The sequence below is a fragment of the Musa acuminata genome, unplaced genomic scaffold (genome assembly GCF_036884655.1).
Source record: "Musa acuminata AAA Group cultivar baxijiao unplaced genomic scaffold, Cavendish_Baxijiao_AAA HiC_scaffold_1137, whole genome shotgun sequence".
Taxonomy (NCBI): Eukaryota; Viridiplantae; Streptophyta; class Magnoliopsida; order Zingiberales; family Musaceae; genus Musa; species Musa acuminata.
The window spans coordinates 3,154,770-3,175,819 of NW_027021349.1; the positions used below are offsets into that span (position 1 = coordinate 3,154,770).

Here is a 21,050-nt window from a genome sequence, read left to right on the forward strand (position 1 = left end):
ATAGGGCTGAATTGGGCCGAATTGAGTAGCCCATTCAGTACATGAATTCTTGGCCGGTGGTGGCATCGCCTGGGAGACAGTGTCCCAGGTTGTCTGGGCAGTGGTACCACTGGCAATGAATGCTACCAGCGGTGGTACCACCCAGTGTCAGACCAACGATGGTAGTACCGCCCAGTAATGATAGTGGTACTGCTAGTATCCCGAAATCCGAGGATGTGACACTTTTTGGCTTCAATTTTGAAGCCATTGGGGCCTATAAAAACCCCATCCTTTTCTGCATGAAAGGGCACGAAAGTATTAAACATCTTCTTGAATCTCTAGGGTGTTAAGTGTTGTAAAAGTTAGAAAGAGTCCTCCCCTCCCTCTCTTAGCTTTATAAATATCCAAGAAAAAGGAGTGAGGCTTGTGAGGGTTATCTCCTAAATCCGAGAAAAGGAGAAAGCACTGTAAAGAGGTGTTTGGTCTTCACCTATTGAAAGAAGGCCTTTAGTGGATGTTGGTGACCTCAACGGAGGAGGAATCCGAAAGTGGATGTGGGTCACATGACTGAACCATTTTAAATTCTGGTTTGCTTTTTATTTATGCAATTTACATTACTTCAAACCTCCTTAATCTTTTCTTTGCACTTTTACGAAAGCTTTCAAATTCAATTTCTCTTCGAAACGGATTGAATCGAAACTATTTTCGTCAGAATCTGTTTTAATCGAAACGATGATACTTGAAATCGGGAAAGTTTTTCGCTGCACTAATTCACCCCCCCTCTTAATGCCACTCTTGATCATAACAATTGGTATCAGAGCAAGTTTCACTCTCATTTGGTTTTAAACCCAAAAGAGATGGTATTTGCCGACAACCAAGAGGGTCATTCAATTACACATTCGCCTATGTTCAATGGGACGAATTATACATATTGGAAGACTAGAATGAGGATCTTCTTAATTTTAATGGATTTCAAATTATGGAATATCATAGAAAATAGGTTTCAAAAGTCATCTCTTCTAATGAACGATTGGAATGAATTGGAGAAGAAGACTTTCGCTTTAAACGCTAAGGCTATGAATGTCTTGTTTTGTGCTTTAGATAAAAACAAGTTCAATCATGTATCTATTTGTGAAACTGCGTTTGATATTTAGCACACACTTGAAGTGACTCATGAAGGCACCAATAGAGTGAAGGAATCGAAAATTAATCTTTTAGTGCACACTTATGAGTTATTTCGGATGAAACCGAATGAGACCATTGGAGATATATATACCTGATTTACGGATGTCGTCAATGGTCTAAAAGGACTTGGTAAAAGTTTCTCGGATTTTGAACTTGTTAATAAAATTTTAAGATCTCTTCTAAAGAGTTGGGACCCTAAAGTCACGGCCGTTCAAAAGGCCAAAGATTTAAATAACTTTCCTCTCAAAGAACTAATCGGGTCACTAATGACCTATGAGATGACTTGTAATGCTCATGAAGAGCCAAAGAATAACCTTCCAAAGAACAATGAAGGATATGGCTCTAAGAACTCAAGAAGACCACTTGAAAGAAAATTCAAGTGATGAAGACTTCGCACTCTTAACAAAAAGATTCAAAAAATTTATAAAAAAAATAAATTTAAAAGTGATACTAAAAATAAAATTGAACCTAAGAAAGAATAAGTGATGTGCTATGAATACAAGAAGCAGGGACATTACAAGAGCGAATGTCCCCAAGCAAAGAAGAGACAACCAAAAAAGAAGAAGGCTCTTAAAGCAACATGGGACAACTCAAGTTCATCCAAAGAAGAGGAGCCAACCAATATCGAGCAAGTTGCTCACTATGCACTAATGGCTATTGGAGATGAGGTAATAAGTTCATTAGATGCAACTTTATTTTTTGATGAGCTTTTAAGTTTATTTCATGAATTATTTGATGAATGTAGAACTTTGAGTAAAAAGTATAACTCTTTAAAAAAGGAACATACCTCTCTTATTAGCGATTTGATAGACTAAAATTGAGCATGATGATAGTTTAGCTCCCTGCATAAAATGCCATGAAGTAGAAACACTTAGAAAGGACAACTTGTTACTCGAAGAAACCTTTAAAAAGTTTAAGGTTGGTAACAAGTCCTTGAACATGATCCTTGCCAACAAGGGTCACGTTCATAGAAAAGGCAGAATCGGATTTGTGAGTAGTTCTTACCAAAATCCAACCACCTTTGTTAAAGACCCTACTTTACATGTTTTACCCCGAAATAAATATAACTTTTATTACAAATTTGGGCATATAGCTTATCATTATTCATTTAAGAAATATAGCCTGCACAAATTAATTTGGGTTCCTAAAAGAATCTCAAATGACTCAATGCAACATGATAAGCTATGTAGATCAATTTTTGAGGCACCCAAGGTCAAATAGGTGCCTAAAAATCATCCTTTTTTGTAGAAATGTTTACCGTCACAAGCTAGGAGCAAGAGATGGTACCTTGATAGTAGATGCTCAAGGCATATGACCGGAGATCCATCTCAATTCTCTAAGCTCACTAGCATAGACGAAGGATATGTCACTTTTGGAGATAACAACAAGGGTAAAATCATTGGCAAAAAACCATAGGTAACAAATCCACCTTTTCTATTGAAGATATGTTATTAGTTGATGACTTAAAGTATAACCTTTTGAGCATTAGTCAATTGTGTGATAAAATATACATCATTAGATTTGAATCCAATGCTTGCATTATTAAAAAACTATACAAAAATACATCTATGATTGCTCTAAAATAAAATAATATATACACTATCGACATTAATAATCTTTGTAATAAAATATGTTTTTCGATTTTGAATGATGATGCTTGGCTTTGGCATAGGAGGCTAGGTCATTCAAGTATGAAACTAATATCTCAAATTTCATTTAAAGAACTTATAAGAGGAGTTCCTCACATTAAGTTCATCAAAAATAATGTATGTGATGCATGTCAACTAGGAAAGCAAATAAAAAGTAGTTTCAAACCAAAGAACCAAATAGGCACCTCTAGGCCATTGCAATTAATCCATATGGACTTATTCGAACTAATTACTACATCAAGCCTAGGAGGAAGCAAATACGCATTTGTCATCGTGGATTATTATAGTAGATACACATGGACTTACTTTTTGACACACAAAAGTGATTGCTTTAGGTATTTCTCTAAGTTTTGTAAACTTGTTCAAAACGAAAAGGGTTTTATGATTTCATCAATTCGGAGTGATCACGGTGGTAAATTTTAAAACCATGATTTTCAATAATTTTGTGAATCTAATGGATACAATCATAATTTCTCTACTCCAAGAAATCCTCAACAAAATAGAGTAGTAGAAAGAAAAAATAGAAACTTATAAGAAATGACTAGAACCATGTTAAACAAACATCACCTACCCAAATATTTTTGGGCTGAAGTCATAAATACGACATGCTATATCATGAATAGAGTTCTAGTAAAACCATTACTCGCCAAAACTCCCTATGAGTTGTAGAACAATAAAAAATCAAATATTTCATATTTTAAAGTTTTTGAGTGTAAGTGTTTTATCTTGAATGAAAAAGATGCCTCAAGAAAATTTAATGCAAAATTCGATGAAGGAATTTTTCTTGGCTATTCTTCTATTTCTAAAGTATTTTGTATCTTTAATAAAAGAACTTTAATTATAGAAGAGTCTATTCATGTTGTTTTCAATAAAGTTTTCAAAGTCAAGAAAAATGATTTTGATGCTTTGAATTTAAATAAAACCCCTTCTCTATCTAGCAACTTGGATGCATATTCTTCTGAAATATCCTTACCCAAGGAATGGAAGTATATAGATGCTCATCCTAAGGAGCTAATCATAGGAGACACATTAAAAGGGATTCAAACATGTTCTTCTCTTAAAATTTTTTGTGCCAACGCTGCTTTTCTCTCTCAAATTGAACCAAAATGCATTGACAAGGCCTTGAAAGATGATTTATGGGTTATCACAATGTAAGAAGAGTTGAATCAATTTGAGAGAAATGAGGTGTGGAAGCATGTTCCTAGGCCAAATGACCATTTAGTTATTGGTACTAAATAGGTCTTTAGAAACAAGCAAGATGAATTTGGTATTATGGTTCGAAATAAGGCTAGATTAGTAGCCAAGTGTTTCAACCAAGAAGAAGGTATCGATTATAAAGAAACCTTCGCTCTTGTGGCATGATTAGAAACCATAAGGATGATCCTTGCCTATGCTAGTAGTAACAATTTTAAGTTTTTTTTTTTAAGTTATTTTAAATGGATGTTAAAAGTTCTTTCTTAATGACTTTATTTCTGAAGAAGTTTATGTTGAACAACCTTCCGGATTTGAGAATGATAATCTCCATAATCATGTGTTTAAATTGACTAAAATTCTCTATTGATTGAAATAAGCACCAAGGGCTTAATATGAGAGACTCAGCTCATTTTTTATCGAAAATAATTTATCTAAAGGCAAGGTCGATACTACATTGTTTATCAAAAAAATTAAAAATAATTTTCTTATTGTTCAAATTTATGTTGATGATATTATTTTCAGTTCCACGAATAAATCTTTATGTGATCATTTGCTAAAAGTATGAGTCTTGAATTTGAAATGAGTTTGATAGGGGAATTAACTTTCTTTTTAGGCTTACAAATCAAATTAAGTAATTGTATTTTTCTTAGTTAAACAAAATATGTTTTAGATTTGCTAAAAATGTTCAATATGGATAGTTTAAAGACTATCAATACTCCTATGAGTACCTCCACTAAGTTAGACATTGATGAAAGTAGAGAAAGCTTTGATCAAAAAGCTTATAGGGGTATGATAGGAAGTTTACTATACCTCACCGCAACTAGACCAGATATCATGTTTAGTGCAAGACTCTGTGCTAGGTTTCAATATAATCCTAAGATATCTCATCTTAAAGTAGTTACGAGAATTATTAGATATCTTAAAGGTACCACTAGTCTAGGATTATGGTATCCAAAATTCGAGAACTTTGAACTAATTGCTTATGCTGATATGGATTTTGCTGGATGTAGATTAGATAGAAAAAGCACATTCGGAACATGTCAATTTTTAGAACACGTACTTATTTCTTGGTCTTCCAAGAAACAAAACTCGATTGTACTATCTACAACCGAAACTGAGTACATTACAGCTAGTGCATATTGTGCACAAGTTGTGTGGATGAAAAACAGTTTAGAGGATTATAAGATTCATCTTAAAAACATTCCTATAAAATGCGATAACACAAGTGCAATATGTTTAACAAAAAATCTCATTTGATACTCTAGAACTAAATATATTGATATTAGGCATCACTTTATACGAGATCATGTTAATAATCATGATGTAATCTTAGAGTTTATTGATACGAAACATCAATTAGCCAATATTTTTACAAAGCCTTTAAGTGAAAAATAATTTGATTTTATTAGAAGAGAATTAGGAATATTAATTTGTCCGAATACATGAATTTGTTAAAATTTGTTTTTGGACTTTCTTGATTTTTTGGATTACTCACTTAAATCATGATCTTATAGTATGCGCAATGAGCCATATGCATTTTCCCATACAAGTTTTATATGATGTTTGAGTACGAATCTTCTCCTCTTATAATGCAAATTTTATATGATGATGTAAATAAGGTTGTGTGCTTCATGACAATAAAATGCTTACTTCGATGTTATAACTCGTACTTTAATGTCAAAACTCTATGCTGAAAATTTTATGATGTTGTGATATCTTAATATTGTGAACTTTTAAATGCTACAATGCAATAATAATATTTCATACAAAGAGTGATGAAAGGCTATGCCAAAATATTTTATCATGCATAAAGTGATTGTGCATTTAAATATCTTGATGTTTGATACATGGAAGTCATTGACAAATGCATCTCTCACAGATATCACTCTTATGAATTTTTAATAAGAAATGGATTTGATGTAATGCTCTTCTCACTATGAAGTTTTATTCGTGAATTTCTCCTTCATGTGATACTCCTCTCCCATGAATTCTTCCTTATTCTTCTCATAAAAGATAAATTTTAGGAATTACAATGGATATCTTAATCCTTGTAAGATGAATTTTCGTCTGTGATAATTATTTGCAAGATTGGAGATTTGATTTCATATGAATATCTCGATCCTTTTCATGAATCTCTTCTCTTTGTCAAATTGAAAGCATGTTTTAACGAAAACTTATTTGTCATTTTTGACTTGATTCAAATCATTTCATAAATTTAGTTCTTAATGGATTTCCTCCTTACCTTCTTTCCTCTTCTTTATGCAAAATTGTGATGACAAAGGGGGAGAAGTTGATAGAATCTATCGCTTTAATATTGATAATATTTAATAATGAGAACTTTTTGAGTGTGAAACTTGCTTGAATTTTTTTTTTACCACACTTGCATTGTTAAATTGTTCTCCTTTTTGTTGATGACAAAGGGGGAGAAATAATAAGATATCTAAAGCTTAACTTGTTATTTTACAATTGATATCTTGCCATAAAATAATGAATTACTATCTTTGTCATCTTTCATATTTGAAATATCATACTTGAAAATGGATGTCATGCCTTAACATCATTTTGATAAATACTTAGCATCGTATTTTGAGAATGTTAGATCATGATAGGAATCATGATGTGCATGTTGATAAGTTTAATAAATTTATCTTATCAGTTTGTTTCTTGAATTCAAAGGCCTTGAATTTAAGAATATCTTTTCTCAAGTATGGTATATAGATAGGGGGAGTTAAGATTAACTCCATCATCAATTGATTGTCATCGTCAAAAAGGAAGAGATTGTTAAATCTCGGATTTTGACGATGAAGTCAATTGTAAATTGTTTGATCTAATCCATATATTGAGAAAAGTGTGTAGGATTAACTACGATAACAGTACGACATAAAGCAGGTGTTGTGCCAGAGTCAAGATCGTGATCTCATTGGGAGTTCGAGAGTTCGTCGGAAGTCCGGACGTTCGTCGGAAGTTCTGTCAGAACCAACCGAGAAGTCTAGGAGCTTGCCAAAGAATCACATCGGAACTTGCCAAGAATATCGTCGTAAAGTCTAGGAGCTTGTCGGGAGTCTGCCGGAACATTGCCGAGAATTCATCGGATGTTCGCTGAAAGTTTGCCGGAAGCTTGCCGGAAGAGCAATTGACACACAGGAACAAAAAGTGCTATGATTATGTCTTAATTATCGTAGTTAGATCGTAAATTAAGTTAGGATTGTGAGGTAATCCCACTAACTTAATTAGGGGCCAATTAGGCCCTTAACAAGGCTGAATTGGGTCGAATTAAGTAGCCCATTCAGCACCTAAATTCTTGGCCAACGGTGGCACTGTTAGGGTCGGCAGTGGCACCGCCTGGGTGACAGTGTCTCAGGTTGTCTGGATGGTGGTACCGCCTAGACTAAGCGGTGGTACCGTCGGTAATGAATGCTGCTAGCGGTGGTACTGCCCTTGTCAGGTGGTGGTAACGCCTAGTGTCAGACCAACGATGGTAGTACCGCCTAATAACGGCGATGATATCGCCAATACCCTGAAATCCATGGATGTGACACTTTTTGACTCCAATTTTGAAGCCATTGGGGCCTATAAAAACTCTACCATTTTCTGCATGAAAGAGCAAGAAAGTGTTAAACATCTTCTTGAATCTCTGGGGTGTTCAGTTTTGTAAAAGTTAGAAAGAGTCCTCCCCTCCCTCTCTTAGCTTTGTAAACATCCAAGAAAGAGGAGTGAGGCTTGTAAAGGTTATCTCCTAAACTCGGAAAAAGGAGAAAGCGCTGTAAAGAGGTGTTTGGTCTTCACCTATTAAAGAAAGGACTTTAGTAGATGCCGGTGACCTCAACGGAGGAGGAATCCGAAAGTGGATATTAGTCACATCGACTGAACCACTCTAAATTCTGGTTTGATTTTTCATTTGTGCAATTTACATTACTGCAAACCTCCTTAATCTTCTCTTTGCACTTTTACGAAAGCTTTTAAATTCAATTTATCTTCGAAACGGATTGAATCAAAACTATTTTCGTCAGAATCGGTTTTAATCTAAATGAAGATACTTGAAATCGGAAAAGTTTTCCACTGCACTAATTCACTCCCCCTCTTAGTGCCATTCTTGATCCTAACAAAAATAACCGAACAAGTCTTGGGTAAATGGGTTCACTCATTTGAAGAATCAGAAAGACATTCAAGTTAATGAACCATTAAATTGGTTCTAAATTACTCAATTATTCTAAATCTACATATTTTCCCTTATGTACACTTATAGACTTAAAGGTTGGAAATTTAAGGGCATGTTTAGGGGAATCAAAGAGTATGAAATTATAGGTTTCATCTAATCTCCTCTTTCCTTTGTCCCTTAGATCTTCTAGAGGTCATGAAACTACACATATTATCAATAAGAGAACTATATATAAGAATCAAGATCTATCAATGAATTGAGAGAAAGGTTTTAAGGATTACCCTTGTAATGATTTCTTGGAAAGTTGAGATTGATCCTTAGATTTGCAAAGGATGAAGGTTTTTTTTAAGTTTCTAGAGGGATAGTAAGAGGAATGAGGGGTGTGGAGAGGTTTAAAGGGGTGTAGAGAGAGTTGGGGCAGTTCTACCACCAGCCATAACTTGAGTTTTTATAGGGCAAAGTTGCGGGCGATGGTATCACTAGTTGGGCGGTGCTACCACCTACAACTAGTGTGTACTGGTGGTGTTACTACCAGTCTAGCAATGCCACCACCAGTGCACTATTTTCCTCGAGTTGTTTGTTTTCTTTGTTTAGCATTATACAATCTAAAATCTAAAATCTAAAATCTCAACATTTTTGTTCACACTTTTGTTGTTTTTTTATGCAAGAAAGAGTAGGGTAGTTATAGGCCCCAATAGCTTCAAAAATAAAGTCAAAAAGTGTCTCATCCTAGGTTTCTAGAGTACTAGCGGTACTCTCATCAGTACTGGATGGTACCACCGCTAGTATTGGGTGGTATCACCACCTGCAGACTGATACTATGTGGTACGATCTCTTGACAAAGCCTCAGAGATCGGGTTCTAGTTGTACCATCGCCTAGCAGCATTAATTGTCAATGGTACCACCGCATAGTCTAGGTGGTATCACTACTTAAGCCATATGCGAGGTTGAGCCTTAGGCGGTACCATCGCTTGTCTGGCTCCAAGTGGCTGAATGGACCAACCAACGACCCAATTCAGTGTTGTTTTGGGCCTAGTTAACCCCTAATTGAGTTAGTAGGATTTCTTCCAAAATTAAATCAAATTAAAGTTCTAAATATGATAGTTAAGGCTAAAATAATTATGATATACATAATCTAAGTTGTCTGGCATGCCAATTGTTCAATCGAACTCTCGGTGAACTTCCGGCGAACTCCTAACGAGCTTTCGGTGAACTCCCAGCGAACTTCCGACGAGCTTTCGATGAACTCCCGGTAAACTTTCGGTGAGCTTTCACTACATCATCTGATCCTTTGGTATATCCCTCGATTCATTCGGCCTGATGCCCGATTATTGACTCCGGCCCAATTTCAATTCTTCTTTAATCGTTTTGTCTTTCTCACGATCGTAGTTAGTCGTGCATCACTTATTTCTACACATGGATTATATTATTTAATTCACCAATTGATTTAATTATCAAAATCTGAGATTCAACAATGGAGTGTCCCTAACATTTAATGTGGCTGATTTAAGTCGTTTTCATAATCATGTTGATGAAACAAATAAGGACTTGAGGACAAGTCTTTTTCAACTAGGGGAGATTGACACGAGAGTATCTAATTTGCTACAATATACTCATATGGACCTTGTTGATGCTATGGTATTTTTTTCAGCCCACAATGTTGCCTCATATTTTTCAACTCAGCTCACTCAAATATGACCGCTCATTAGCACATTCTTTAGATAAAATTATAGTTGTTTAAAGGTACTTTTCTTCATGACCAAGGAATGCATTAAAGAAATTGATTACCTAATGTAAAACACTTAATTTTAAAATTCCCTATACATGAAGGGTTGTTTCATGCACTAATACTTATTTTGGTGTTTAGGGGTTAGAAATGAGTTTAGAAACTGATGATATTGACAGAAGCTCTATTGGCCGAAACTTTGTATCTCTTGGATATTTTTTTGACTGGTGAATCTTTTATTTTTCAGTATCCTTATTTAATTTTCTTTGGGTGGTAAACTTTTTGTATCTCTTTTGATTTTAAATTTGGTTGTGAGTTATTTTTCGATCTTATTCAAGTATTATTGTGAGTTCATTCCTTTTCTATCTGAAAAACTTATTTCATCAAATATAACTGTACTATCAAATTTTCTTTTGAAATCCATTCTATATTTTACTGAATCATAAGTACTTTTTATTTAATATTTTTAATTTATTTTTCTCTGTTCAATGTTTTTCAAAATATACTTTAAACATTGCAATCATATTGAAAAATACTGTAACTCATATAAGAGTCAAATTATTTATATGTTTATTTCGTTAGATAGAGAACCATACCTATTTGAAAACCGAATAAGGTTCTTAAGTATTTTTCCTAATATATTTTGAGTTCATTTCCCTTAGTGTTTTGTAGTAAGGTTACATTATTTTTAAAAATATATCAAAAACACTATAATCATGTTTAAAAAATTCTATTTATTTTCATAAACTAAGAACTATACATATTTGAAACTCAAATAAAGTTTATAAAGATCTTTCTAATATTTTTTAGTCTATTTCTTTAATTAAATTGTTTTGTAAGAGGGCTATAGAAGCAAACAGTCAATTACACTAAACAAGAAAATGACTTTAGAGGATTTACAAGTTATTTTGAGTTTTACAGTGACAAATATGTTATTTTTGAACCTTGGAAGGATATATCTGTAAAAGTAAAAACCACCGCGACAAAAAAAACGGGTTCAAATGATTCAAGCCACGTGGACGAAAAAGGGCTCCAACCCAAAGCAAAAACGGAAGCGAACGCGCTCCCTCCCCTTATCGCCTCCTACTCTTTCATCGTCATCTTCCTCCTCCCCCCGCTTCCTTTCCACTCTGGACGCATTCCCTTTGCAGCGACAAAGGAATCTCTCTTTCCTTCCCTCCCTCCCCCGTCTCTCTCACGTTATTCCCCTCCTCCCATCCCCCGATTCCTCCCTGTCGTCGCCATCACAATCATATATGTAATGCATGTGCGTGCGTGTATATATATATAATTGCCCGAGCTTTTAGAGATGCCTTATCGTCGAGCCGCCGCCCCCTCCCCCATCATCCTCCTCCTCCTCCTCCTCATCTCCACCTCAATCCCTTCCTTTCCAACCCCCCCTCTCCTTTATTCCCCTCTCAAAGGTCCTTTTCTTCCTCCCTCCCTCTCCGTGGTGGAGTCGCCGCTCCCGTCCTGGCCGCCGCAATGGATTCTTCGGACTCCAGCTACGTCTCCCGGCCTCGCGCATATGGTAACCATCTGATGGCTTATTTCTTAGTTTCGTTGATTCAAAAATCTGATTAGATAGAGAGAGAGAGAGAGAGAGAGAGAGAGAGAGAGAGAGAGAGAGAGAGAGAGAGAGAGTATTTAGGGCTGCTTATCGATTGGTGGTATTCGTAATTTTAGATTGTGATCATCGTCGAAATTTCTGATTGCTATGTGTGGCGATGATGATTCCACTTGTGATTCGAGGTTGTTGAGGTGAGTTTGTGGGTATTATCAGGAATTGATGCATATGATCGTTAATTCCTTGTCGTTGACACCAGAATTTGTAGGGGCATCAAAATCCCTGTTTTAATCATGAGAAATTGTCGGTCCACTCAGTCAACTATCTACACCATAGTCTATAACTGTGTTTTTGCTGTTTATAGTAAAAGAAAAAGAAGTTTCAGATTAAGCGAATTTACAATCCAATGCGATAAGGATCAATGATTTTCTACATGGATATGAAGGCACACATCCAAAAGTGTTGTCATTTGAGAGAAATCATTGTCATGTACGTCAACTTTTCCTTCTTTAGGTCAATCAATGACATGCACATAAACTTTTGGCTTTTGCTTAATATTTCCCAAGCTGATAGAGTCACATTCATTCATGCATCATAGCTATGGTGCAGCTTTCTCATTCCTCAAAGCTTGGAAGACTGATCTTCCTAGAAGGTTACGAATTTTAAGAAGTTTCTAGCCAGTTTCACCGAAGATTGGAATACACATAATTTAGCATAAGTTAGCCACCAGCAGAACAAACCATTGTTTTGATTTGAGCACCCAAACTTTCTCTCTGCTAGCCTGGCTTTAGAGGATTTTAATAAAGGAAATTATGGAAAATTGCTTGGTAATGGAGCAAATGAAGAACTAAAAGACAACCATTGATGGAACTTTGAATCCCCCAAGGATTAAAATGAAGGATAATACTGACCCAATGTTTTTAAACTAGAAACACAGTTTGCCTAACCTTCATTCGATACTTTGGAAAGGGCATCACCAGCATCTTATCGACTGTTCATGATCTAGAACAAGACCTATCCTCATTCCATTTCAAGGGATAGCCACTGCAACAATGGATCTGCGGAAATGCAATTTATGTTGAGACCAAAACAAACATCTTATGCAATTAGTGGAGAACTATATGCACTTTTGAGCCCAGCTCTCTGAGTGTTGGAGTCTGATGTTTGAAGTTTAAATGCCTTATCATCGTAAGGGTTCTGATGTGTAGCATGTGTGATTATTATATGAATTAATACTCTGCAGTACTTGAGAAAGTCATTATACAATGAAAACCTACAAGAGGCTAAAGAAGCAAAATAGTCTATGAGTTCATGACTCTAATCTAGTAGAAAATGATGGTTATGTTGGAAATATGAAGAGTTCTATGACATTTTCTATTTCAGGAGGCTCATTTTAATCAGAGAATTTCATTTTCTGCAGTAGGAAACTTCATGTGGTCACCATGTCATAAAATCTGAAGCATCAGCACCCTGAATTCATCTGAATATACTGTATTCTGTTAAAATTTTCTTCTGTTTCGGTTCTCTTTGGTATACATTTTTGACACAGAATCAATCAAGCTTCACATGCTCATGATATCAGCTGTATATATCACAGATCTTGTCATGTCTTCTTTTTGTTAAGAAAGATAAATAACATGATGGGCATGTTATCAGTGAATTTCATGTCTGATGGTGATCTTATAGTAACTATGTCGAATCTCATTATGTGATCAGGACATACAGCTCCATCATATCCTTGGAGAAGGTCACGCTTCATGAGGTGGCTCTGCAAGTTTTTCAAAGGAACAGGTTGTAGAGTGTCAAATGGACGCCATTCACATCTAATTGGGGGAGAGAGCATGTTGCATAGACCAGTTAAACCAGCGGTAAAGATTCCTCTCTGATTTGATCATGTAGACCGCATGCCAAATTTCTCATAATAATTGTTAATACACATTAGTTAGTTTCCAAAAATTTATCTGAATTTCATTTAGGTGTCCATTTCCTCTTGTTCTATATCATTGTATGAAATTCTCGTGCACAAGCTCTTACCAGGATGACCAATCTAAAGATGCAAATGAAGACCTGGATCATGCAAATGCACTTTCTCTTGTCGAGGATGCCAAGAAACCCAATGGTAAGTTCAACTATTTGGGGTGTTGAAATTCGACTTTTCAGACATCTTGGAATCATGTCTCAAGCAGTTCCCCTTCCATGTCTGAAGAGGTTGGTTCAAGTGCTGATACCTTACTGTATGGTCACTTTCTGTGATAGCTCCAGGATACAGGGGCCAGGGAATTGATGATGACGAGCTAGCTAAAGCTATCCAAGAAAGTCTGAGCATGCCCTCCTATCAACCATATCAACCTGTGCAGTTTTTACCAAGAGGATACAGGTTTGATTTTGTCATTCATCTTGGTCTATATGCTATCTTGCTATGGCACATCACCACACAACTATGCCTGTGCATTGTGTCCTGCAGAATTTGTGGAGGCTGTCACCATGAAATAGGCTATGGACATTACTTGAGCTGCATGGGAACATTTTGGCATCCACAATGCTTTCGGTGTTATGCTTGTGGTCAGCTTATCCGTGAGACTGAGGTGTGTTAATCTGTTAGCTTTTTAGTAAAAAAGTGTTGCTTTACTTCTGTAAGAATTGTCACATAATATACTGGCATCTGTCTTCTCTGAGTAGTTTTTAGTGTGAAAAAGATCTTAAAACATGGTGCTTGTTTTAGTTTTCTTTGTCAGGCACCTACCCATACCACAAGTCATGTTATAAGGAGTTGCATCACCCCAAATGTGATGTCTGCCATGAATTTGTAAGAATTTATCTTTCTATATTTGTGCACTTTATCATTTCTATTGTATAAATTTTTCTAACAAACTGTGTCATCAGAAGATTAAATAATTTTCAGTGCAGAAGTTCATGTTGTTCTGGATTGCTTGTTTCTGAGTCCTTCATGCTATCATTTTAGTGAGAATCTGTTTGGCCTTTATTATGTTTCCTCTTCCTGCACAAATTCTTCGGTGGATTGTTTCCCTCTTCAACTTGACTAGATATCATTAGTATGAGAATTAGCAATGATGTTTCCTCTAAATACCAGCATATACATTTATTTAATACCACTGCAGTCCTTAGATATGTCACTTTGTTCTAAACTCTTTCCTGAATGAAATCTATACCACAGCTAAGAAATTGAGCTTCTAAAAGATCCATCTATTTCTTATATTAATTATATTTCTGGATTAGGATCCCATGCGAGTTTGAATCCTCTAATATTCACCATATGTATCAGCTGTTGCAAGTAACTGTACTTTTGTATCTATTACCAATGATATTATTTGGATAATGAAAACTTGAATCTGCTGTTTGATAGTCAGTTGTCACAAGCAATTATACTTACGTTCTTAAAATGATGAAAATTATCTTTGATGTCTTTCTCTTTTCCATCTAGAAATATTGAACCTTCTCAATCAGCTGAAAGCTTAACATTTCATTACTTTTGAAAATGATCTTCTTTCACTTTCCAGACGAAGTTATTTATATTTCTATATCAAAAATTGACCTAGAAGTAACATGCTATAATATAAGCAAGCAAGCAAATGGTTTCTGTTCATTTTTTTCCCCAACAGATCCCAACAAACAGGGCTGGTTTAATTGAGTATAGAGCTCACCCCTTTTGGGGCCAAAAGTATTGTCCTTCACATGAACATGACCACACACCTCGATGCTGTAGTTGTGAGAGAATGGAGGTATGGAAGACATTTGCTTCACCGGAGAAAATTCCAAATCTTTTTTCATATATGTAAATGGTCAAGCAAAATAATTGCTCGTGATGAATAGAACATTCATCTTTACTAATATCTCAATTTTGCTTTCACTACTTCATATTGAAGTCAAGAAACACAAGATATATCTATCTAGGAGAAGGCCGTAGCTTGTGCCTGGAATGCCTTGAATCTGCTATCATGGATGCTGGTGACTGTCAACCCCTGTACCACTCAATTAGAGATTATTATGAAGGAATGAACATGAGAATAGATCAACAAATTCCCATGCTTTTGGTTGAAAGGCAGGCGCTTAATGAGGCCATGGAAGGGGAGAAATATGTAAGCTTTCTTTGGCTGTCTTGAGTTTTAACATTCTCCTCTTGTAGATAGTTCTAATTTCTGAAGCTGTTTTCAACAGGGTCATCATCACATGCCTGAAACAAGAGGCTTATGTCTTTCTGAGGAACAAACCGTCAGCAGTGTGAGTAATCTCCTTCCATTTTGTTTAAGTTAGACTAGAATGAATTCTAAGCCAATTTCAAACATACAGATACATAAAAGGCCAAGAATTGGGGGAAACAAAATTCTGGACATGCGGACACACCCACAAAAGTTGATCCGTAGATGTGAAGTCACTGCAATTCTTGTTTTATATGGCCTCCCCAGGTTATTATCAACTTGATAACAGGCTGGAAGTCAGATATCTTTATTTATACTGGTATCTATCTATTACAATTTTTGTTTTGAGTCATATGATCATAGTTCACTGAAGTGCTGTGATCATTATGTTCCTCTCCTTAAAAGTTCATGTTGATCAAATTAATCATTCAACATGATAATCTATTGAAGATGTGGGCATTTTACCATGTTGTATTATGTTAAGAATGCTTATGCTGTAGAAAAAAGTTATGCTTCTTTTTTAATCAGGGTGAAACTTTATGAAGACTGAATTGGATAAATGGAAGTCAATTTGTCAAAAATTTTTTGTTCATTAAACTGCTAATATCCATTTCGTTTAGCAAATTATACCGGGTATCCTGACACCTTTCTTTATCCTTCTAAATGCAGACTATTAACAGGTTCAATTCTTGCTCATGAATTGATGCATGGTTGGTTACGTCTCAAAGGTATATTTTCTATTTTTTGGGGTTACAACTATTACATCATTCGATGTTAAATTTCATATAATTATGTTGTTCTATGCTATACCTTTGAATGCAAAATTGTCACTATGATACAACAAACAAATAGTCATCATCTACTTATTGGCTGGGAAACTGCTTGATCTCTTTACTGAAGATTTGAGTTTGAATCTTGTGATTGCCAATCAGGTATATATCAATGACTGCCAATTTCAGAGCACTGCAGCCAGGAGAGTCTCTTATTTTATCCAATCTAGATCTTATGCCCAGCCTACATCAATGAAATTTGAGTGAGCACCGCTCATTAAATTTGCTAGGCCTCAAAGTGAATAATTGTCCTAATCCATCGTATTAGTGCCATCAAGAATGACCATATCTTTTATGATTTTCTGAACTCCTCAGGAATTAATATCTTTTATGACCATATCTTTTCTGAACTCCTCAAGAATGACCATCGTATTAGTGCCACCAAGAATGACCATATCTTTTATGATTTTCTGAACTCCTCAGGAATTAATCTGTGATTTAAGATTCCTTTCCGTGAACTTTTATAGCTGATGAACCAAAGATTACAAAAGCACCATAAGAGATGCTAAATTGCATTGCGATTTTGTACTTCTCTTAGTTTATATGCAATCTTGCTACATGTAAATTTATGACATTTTCTTAATTCTTGTCTTATACATTTTCTTATATGTAATCAGGCTATCGTGATCTAAGCCCTGAGGTGGAGGAAGGCATCTGCCAGGTTCTCTCCCACATGTGGCTCGAATCCGAGATCATGCCAGGTTCAACGAGTGTGCCATCCTCATCAAGTTATGCTCCATCTTCATCATCCGCAATGCCATCATCTAAGAAAGCAGCAAAGTCTGACACCGAGAAAAAACTAGGAGAGTTCTTCATGCACCAAATTGCTCACGACACTTCCACTGCCTATGGCGAAGGCTTCAGAGCTGCTAATGCCGCCGTCAACAAGTATGGGCTTCGTCGAACCCTTGATCATATACACTTCACAGGAGCTTTCCCTGTGTGAAAGGCATTGGCTTAGTCCCATAATTTTTCATGGGGAGCCAAATGGGTGGCATTGCTTTATGTTGCGAGCAAAATAAGCACTTGTAAACTAAGCTTGGAATGATGTCTTAAAATAAGCAACGTTTGTGACTGAGAGATGCTGTGATTGCTGCTCATTCAAACAATCATATATTCTGTCACAACTTGCATGGGAGGAAAGAGGCTGAATGAGATGTTCAGTCACATTTCATACTTGTTATCATCTGTCATTGCTTTTCGGTACATGTGCTTAGCATTTTGGGTGATGGCTATGTTGCTTTATGGTGTATTCATTGGAGGCTGAAGGCCATACCGCACTCGATGGTTGGCTCATCCTTTGACCGACTGGATAATATCAAATTTATATAGGATAAATTTCGTTTTGAGTTTTTCTCTCCCCTCCAATCGACGTTCTTTTTCTATTTCTCCTCATCAATGTTTCCCTTTTTTTCCCTTTAGTGTTGAAAATACCTTTATATGATATCCAAAACAAGTCTTTCGTCTTCTACATTAATCGGTGTAAAGTGATTTAACTCGTCAATTTTATTTGAATGATATACTTTTCGTCGTCACGTTTCTTTTACATTAATCAATTCACAAAGTGAATTAATTATAATAAAAATTTACTGTTCATCATCCCCTTTTACTATTGATTTTTTTAAATAATAAAATATTAATTTACTATTTATAATTATATTATTATCAATTTTATCTTTTTCCTTTTTATATTCACACCACCTCTTATTTTATCTTTGTCGATGTCGCTCAATGCCATCCGATCCTACCTTTTTTGTCTCTCTCTTGATGTCTTCTTTCGAGAAGAAAAAATAAGTGGAGGGAGAAGAAAAGATTATTTGAGTCTATTTACAAATGAGAAGTTAATAATATTAAAAAGATTTAAAATAAAATTATAAATAGTAATCCTCTTATAATATTTTTTAATAGACATAATATTTTTTCATATATATATATATATACACACTATTAAACCTATAAAAAATATTATATAACCGAGAAACAATTCAATTATTATAACATAGACTAACAAATTATCTTTGGTGGGATTTCAAATAAATATTTTTATTGATTTAATAATAAAAAATATATATTAAAAAATTATATATCAATTACAATGTTTTTAGCATCTAGATAAAAATAATATAACTGACAAACAATGGTACAAAATATAATATAATATAATATAAACCAGTTTATTATCTTTTGTGGAGTCTCAATATGTATTCTTATTATTTTAGAAATAAGAACATGCAATAGATTTAACTTTTTATGTCAATTAATTACTTTTGAATAGAGTTATATTATTTCTGACACATTTTAAAATTATCAGAAGAATACATAAACTTACTACCAGAAGAATATATTTGGAGAACCCAAAATAATCTCTTGCCAAATAACTCAAAGAAACAAAAGTGAAATAGTAACCTATTGATATTTGAAGTTCTTCTACTATCTTATTTATGTGACATCTCATGCATATTAATGTGTATGATATAACACCATCCTAAAAGAAATTTATTGAGTAGTTTTTTATTATTTCTCTACATTAAATTAATACTATGAAGAAAAAAATCTATTAAAATGCTCGGATTGATAGGTGCATTTTGTCGAACACATTATGCTCATCTTTACAATCTCAGACTCCTGCAATCCTCACCCAACAAAATCCTGCAGCAAGCGGCTGCCGACGTCCTTCCCGAAATAAGCGTCGCCGCACTCCTCGAGGCCGAGGGTGAGCGAGACACGCTCATGGTTGGATGCACCACCGAACATGCTCACCTTCGAAGATGAATGTGGACGAGGTTGTTCACGGCCGGCAGACGGTTGATGCTTCTGATGCATCTCTAAGGAGTGCACTTCCTCCACCATCGGCTTCCAAAGCCTCACTCTCGCATTGATAAACCAGTTAGAGACCTGCGCGGATAGTGAAGTATTTAGTCTGACCGGATCACCAAAAATGGATACTGATGCATGCTAGTAACTCATGCATGCAGTGATATATATATATATATATATATGTATATATATATATATATACATATATATATATATATATATATATATATATATATATATAAATGTATACATGTATATATAAATGTATACATGTATATATATGTATACATATATATACATGTATACATATATATACATGTATACATTTATATATACATATGTATATATATATATATATACATATATACATACATATATACAAGAGGGCTTTTCTATCGTTCGTCTTCCCATGTTCAATAGGACGGACTACACTTATTAGAAAAGTCGAATGAGAGTTTTCTTGCTTTTAATAGATTTAAATATATGGAATATTATCGAAAGCGGTTTTCAAAGATCTTCTCTTCTAATGAACGATTTGAATGATTTGGAGAAGAAGACTTTTTTTTTAAATGCTAGAGTTATGAATGCTCTATTTTGTGCCTTAGACAAAAATGAATTCAATCGGGTTTATACTTGCGAAACAGCTTTTGACATTTAGCACAGACTTGAAATCACACACAAAGGCACTAGTAGAGTTAAAGACTCTAAAATAAATATTTTGATGAATGATTTTGAATTATTTCGAATGGAACCTAGTGAGACTATTGGAGACATGTACACTTGTTTTACGGATGTCGTCAATAGTCTAAAAGCTTTTGGTAAAAGTTTTTCTAACATTGAACTAGTTAACTAAATATTGAGATCCCTTCCAAAGAGTTGGGACCCTAAAGTAATGGTAATTCAAGAGGTTAAGGATTTGAACTATTTTTAATTTGAAGAATTTATAAGGTCTTTAATGACCTATGATATGAGTTGTATGTCACAAAACAAACATGAGAACAACCTTCCAAAGAACAGGAAGGATTTGACACTTTGAACAATAGAATACCACTTGAGTGATGACTCAAGTGATGATGATGATGATGACCTTGAACTCCTCACAATGAAGCTTAAAATATTCTTTAAATAAGAATCAAAGAATAAAAATGAACTTAAAAAGAAGTTGCCAAAGAAGAAAAGAGTGCTCAAGGCGACTTGGGATGAATCGAATACATCCAAAGACGAGGAGCAAACCAACAAAGGCAAGGTGACAAACTGTGCTTTGACGGCTTTCGTCAACAAGGTAAGCGACTCAATCGAATATCTTTTTCCTTACCATGAAATTACTTAGTGATTTTCATGATTAGTTTTATATATATATATATATATATAATTTATTTATTTATCATGACAATTACATGTTAAAATTAAATGCTTTATATTTAATGAAATCATGTTTGATAATTTAATGATTAAATTATGCATAATGATTCTTGTGATTTATGGATTATCGATCTTTGATGTAATGAAAGTTTATTTTCGGTTTTAAATGTTGATACATGTTTTTATTTAGCAAAGGCATGCTTGTATGAAATAAAAAGGGAATACATTTCTTGAAAATTTTTTAATCTCTATCTTATCGAGTTTTCACCTTAGAGATCTTATTAATGAATCTATTTATGTTATGAATTTTTTTAACCATAAAATTGATTTTGATGATTTGAATTTAATAGGTTTTATCGAAATCATGATCTTGATTTCTCGAGATTTATAACTTTAAATCGTTTATGAATTAAGATATCTTATTA

The 21,050-nt window shown here is 34.5% G+C and overlaps 1 protein-coding gene across 6 annotated transcripts; it reads left to right on the top strand.

Moving 5' to 3' along the window:
* The first annotated feature begins 10,971 nt into the window (after positions 1–10,971).
* LOC103999790 (LIM domain-containing protein HDR3) lies at positions 10,972–17,654 on the top strand. Of its 6 annotated transcripts, none has more exons than XM_009421644.3 (12): positions 10,980–11,423; positions 13,176–13,327; positions 13,497–13,578; positions 13,716–13,836; positions 13,924–14,044; positions 14,182–14,265; positions 15,080–15,199; positions 15,344–15,556; positions 15,636–15,698; positions 15,768–15,883; positions 16,286–16,344; positions 17,064–17,654. In XM_009421644.3, exons 1-12 carry the CDS (start codon positions 11,378–11,380, stop codon positions 17,390–17,392), a joined length of 1,506 nt encoding a protein of 501 aa, XP_009419919.1. In that variant the 5' UTR covers positions 10,980–11,377; the 3' UTR covers positions 17,393–17,654. The 6 variants fall into 6 exon arrangements, 5 of the variants coding, with proteins under 5 accessions (XP_009419918.1, XP_009419919.1, XP_009419920.1 ...); XM_009421645.3 differs by having other exon boundaries at positions 13,722–13,836; XM_009421643.3 differs by having other exon boundaries at positions 10,972–11,423; positions 13,716–14,044.
* The last annotated feature ends 3,396 nt before the right edge of the window (positions 17,655–21,050 follow it).